The 4717-nt window shown below is 51.9% G+C and overlaps 1 gene segment (V, D, J or C); it reads right to left on the bottom strand.

The window, feature by feature from the left end:
- Positions 1-3223: 3223 nt before the first annotated feature.
- LOC129116309 (T cell receptor alpha variable 38-1-like) lies at positions 3224-3778 on the bottom strand. The segment is given in 2 exon segments: positions 3224-3606; positions 3697-3778. Coding segments are annotated over 2 exon segments (429 nt in total).
- Positions 3779-4717: the final 939 nt, after the last annotated feature.

The following is a 4717-nucleotide window of genomic DNA, read 5'->3' as shown; positions in this document are numbered from 1 at the left end:
GAATTACATGTTCTAAACTTTAATGAAGGTTAAACTGAAGTTCTGATATTTGAACCAAGTGCCTGGGATGCCCCTCATATTGACCTGTGTTCCCTGGAACCATGAGTAAAATCTACTGTTAAAAATCTGTTATTGATTATAGACCGTGATTTTAAATTGGTATAAATTCAGTGATAGAATCTAGCTTTTTCTAGCAAAGGCTGTTATATGAGGTCATGTCTTTTTTATCATTTAGAGATTTTGAAACAGTTATAAATGCATTTATCTCAACCCCACTTGACTGTTGTACTTAAAACACTTTTTGTTTAAGACTGTTTGATTCCATAGACACATGTCTACGACCAGCGCATTATTACCCAGCGGAAGCAGGTGGACGCTGCAGCCCAGCCGGGACGGGACCCGGGAAGGCTGTGGCCCAGCCGGAAACGGGACCCGGGGAAGACTGCGGCACAGCCGTACTGGAGTCGGTCGGAGCGGCGACGGGTCAGGAGGTGCAGGAGTCGGTCGGAGCGGCGACGGGTCAGGAGGTGCAGGTGTCGGCCAGAACAGCGACGGGTCAGGAGGTGTAGGAGTCGGCCGGAGCGCCGACGAGTCAAGAGTCGCAGGAGTCGGCAGGGGCGCCGATGGGTCAGGAGTCGGCAGGAATGCCAACTGGACAGGAGTCGGCCGGGGTGCCGGACGGGTCAGGAGTCGGCCGGAACGCCGACCGGGTTAGGATTTGGCCGGAACGCCGACGGTACAGGAGTCGGCCGGAACGGCGACGGGTCAGGAGTCGACGGGTCAGGAGTCGGCCAGCGCATTATTACCCAGCGGAAGCAGGTGGACGCTGCAGCCCAGCCGGGACGGGACCCGGGGAAGGCTGCGGCCCAGCCGCAACGGGACCCGGGGAAGACTGCGGCACAGCCGTACTGGAGTCGGTCGGAGCGGCGACGGGTCAGGAGGTGCAGGAGTCGGTCGGAGCGGCGACGGGTCAGGAGGTGCAGGTGTCGGCCAGAACAGCGACGGGTCAGGAGGTGTAGGAGTCGGCCGGAGCGCCGACGAGTCAAGAGTCGCAGGAGTCGGCAGGGGCGCCGATGGGTCAGGAGTGGGCAGGAATGCCAACTGGACAGGAGTCGGCCGGGGTGCCGACGGGTCAGGAGTCGGCCGGAACGCCGACCGGGTTAGGATTTGGCCGGAACGCCGACGGTACAGGAGTCGGCCGGAACGGCGACGGGTCAGGAGTCGACCGGGAGCCGACGGGTCAGGAGTCGGCAGGAACGCCGACTGGACGGGAGTCGGCCGGGCGCCGATGGGAAAGGAGTCGGCCAGAACGCCGACTGGAGAGGAGTCGGCCGGGCGCCGACGGGTCAGGAGTCGACCAAAACGCCAACAGTTCAGGAATCAGCTGGAACGCCGTCTGGACAGGAGTCGGCAGGGGCGCCGACGGAACAGGAGTCGGCAGGGCGCCGACGGAACAGGACTCGGCAGGGGCGCCGACGGAACAGGACTCGGCAGGGGCGCCGATGCGTCAGGAGTCGACCGGAACACCAACAGTTCAGGAATCAGCTGGAACGCCGACTGGACAGGAGTCGGCAGGGGCGCCGACGGAACAGGAGTCGGCAGGGGCGCCGACTGGACGGGAGTCGGCCGGGGCGCCGATGGGAAAGGAGTCGGCCAGAACGCCGACTGGAGAGGAGTCGGCCGGGGCGTCGACGGGTCAGGAGTCGGCAGGGGCGCCGATGCATCAGGAGTCGGCAGGAACGCCGACGGAACAGGAATCGGCAGGGGCGCCGATGCGTCAGGAGTCGGAGAGGCTGAGCGAAGGTCTGCGAAATGGCTGTCGTGAGCTGCTGAACCTGGTTAAACAGGGCAGTCCAGGCCTGGTTGCTGCTCGCCAGGGCGTGACGAACATCAGCGGTGTTGGTGACAACCTTGGTCTCGCGTCTCTGGAGTGCCTCTTCAATGAACCCGAACCGGGCCTGTGACGAGGTGTCGAACACTGGGTCCATGTCGTGGCCAGATCGTAATGTCACGGATGGCTGCGGCCCAGCCGGGACGGGACCCGGGGAAGGCTGCGGCCCAGCCGGGACGGGACCCGTGGAAGGCTGCGGCCCAGCCAGGACTGGAGTCTGTCGGAGCGGCGACGGGTCAGGAGGTGCAGGAGTCGGCCAGAACAGCGACGGGTCAGGAGGTGCAGGAGTCGGCCGGGGAGCCAACGGGTCAGGAGTTTGCAGGCAAGGCAGGGAAGTCCAAACAGGCAGGGTCGGCAATGGGAAATCAGTCCAAGGGAAATTGCTGGAAGGTCTGGCATGAATGCATCGAACGATCTGGCAGCGAGTGTGTGAATGAGTGGGGTATTTATACTGAGGTGAGTAGTGCAGCAGAGTGAGCAGGTGAGAGGGATTGTGCTGATGAGGTGGGTGTGGCAGACAGTTGCCCTGCATGAGGCTGATTAGGTGAGTGAGATGTCGAGTGAAAGGAGAGAAGGGGCAGAGCTATGACAGATTGTGAGCTGGGAGTGGCCGGAGTGAACTAAGAGACAGAGTGACAGGCAGTTGAACAGAGTGAGCCAATTAGGTGAGTGAGACAGAGTGACAGGGAGTATGGAGCTACTGACAGGGGAGTATGGAGGAAGAACTGTGACATCATCTGCACTCTGGCGATGACATCACGCACTCTAGGTCTGAAAATTCCATCCAATACAATCCCATTATAAAATCTGAAAAAGGCTTAAATTTACCTGAAACTTAAACTCTGGTGTCATGAAATCTGTGCTAGCTATCAAAATGCCCATTTGGCCCAATATAGTCCAGAGTTTTGTTCACGTTTTAAACTTCGAAATAATATTTCTACGTTAAATTATGAGTGTTTTTAAAATCTCTTCACTCCCAAAACGCATTCATCAATATGGGGAAATTTCTCGCCGTTTTTCCTGGTTCCCGTGGAAACCGCTGGACGAATCTCTATAAAAAGTCATAGCACACAATTCCCGACCAAGGCCACACATTTTGATGTATATTGACGCATGTGCTGGCAACGCTGCGGGACGAGTTACGCGGCAAATTTTCGTACGGAAGAAGGAGAAGAAGAAGAAGCCCGCAGGATTATATACTATTATATACTATATTATATACTTTAAAGCCTTGTTGCTACACAGCCACACAGAACTATGATGAATTATTTTTCACACAAATAATATCCCCCAAAACTTCATTCTCATCAGTTAAACAGAGTGAGACTCCCTCTAGTGGATGTTGTGCAGTATTGTGTTGTCTTTGCTCCAAAGGTTTTTGTACAGAGTTTTGGTGTTTCCTGTCACTGTGGGCTGCAGAGCACAGTAGTACACAGCAGAGTCTGACAGATGAAGCTTCTGGATCTTCAGAGGAACTGATCTTAAGGTGGAATTCAGTGTGGATGAAAATCTCTCCTCGTCCTCTGTTTTCCCAGAGCCAATGTTAAAGCGGCTCAGGATGAATTTGGGACTGTTGTTTCCATCCTGTTTGTACCAGAAGAGATAATAATTTGTTGAACTGCTGTTGTATTGACAGCCAAGTGTTACTGCCTCTCCTTCAGTAGCTGTCACATCTCCTTTTGGCTGCAGCACGTTGTCTTTTTGTGCTCTGCATTCTGTAAAACAGACACAAACAGTATCAGTGTGCCGTTAGAGAATCATGTCAGTGTTGGATTGATATCAAGGACACAGAGTTGTGTTCATACCAAGGCTCATAGCAGCCAGCAACACTGAGAAGAACAGAGGCGTCATATCTGCAGTGCTGAGTAACTGTGAGCTACAGCAGGTATAAAGAAGGCAGTGATCTCTCTGTTTAGTCTTCATCAACACTAAGTTGGTGGTTTAGAAGGAGGGACCTGATCACAGTGACAGGGCTCATCTACAGCCCTGAGTTATTCCCTACTGATGACTTTACACTAAACACATTGTGTTCCACTCTCCTTTTCTAGTATAATAAATGTATGTCATATTTCTTATCAGAAAGGTTGAAAGTAAACTCAGGCTACATCCACACTAATAAGTTCATGTTTAAAACCGGGGCTTTAAAACAAAAACATTCTCCATCAACACGGCTTTTCAGCATCAAATTTTGAAATAATTTCCGTCCATTAAAGCACGTCTGAAAACGGATATCACATGACTATTCACGTACACTGGGCATACAGCTGATGGAAACAGGAAGTAGATTGGTTGCTTGGTTACAGAAAATATGACAGAATATTAAAGTACTGTTTAATAATAAAAGGTTGTGCTTGATACTTAAGATCGTCCTCTAAAATCTTCCTCTATTTACTTTAACAGACAAAATTAGTGGAAAGTTTTCAAAGTCTTATTTTTCAAACTTAGTTACAAGGCTGCAGGTCTCTCTCTCACACATTGTATTACCTTTAAAAATAAACACTTTCAAATCAAAGTTGACTAGATTATGTGTCAATAAATTTGGTCATCACACGTCTCTCAATCTTTTCCTCGGTTTCATTGTTGTCTGTTCTCACTCGTAGCTCTGCTGCTGGCTGGAGTCTCTGTTCCACTGGAGAGCGTTTATGCTTTTGTTTCTTTACAGTTTCTTTGTGAACCTCACGATAGATGTGCAGAACAAAATAAGCAATAATAAGAAAAGGTAAGTCCTCCGTTTAGTGTGCATCGCCCTCCTTAAAGCCTCAAACCGTGACTTCAAACGTCCACTTCTTAAGTCTGGTAACGCAGCTGGACATGCCGCTCGCTAAT

This window comes from Anoplopoma fimbria, chromosome 3 (assembly GCF_027596085.1).
Source record: "Anoplopoma fimbria isolate UVic2021 breed Golden Eagle Sablefish chromosome 3, Afim_UVic_2022, whole genome shotgun sequence".
NCBI classification, from domain to species: Eukaryota; Metazoa; Chordata; class Actinopteri; order Perciformes; family Anoplopomatidae; genus Anoplopoma; species Anoplopoma fimbria.
The sequence above is the reverse complement of the archived record's forward strand: the minus strand, read 5'-3'. Positions and strand labels throughout refer to the sequence as shown.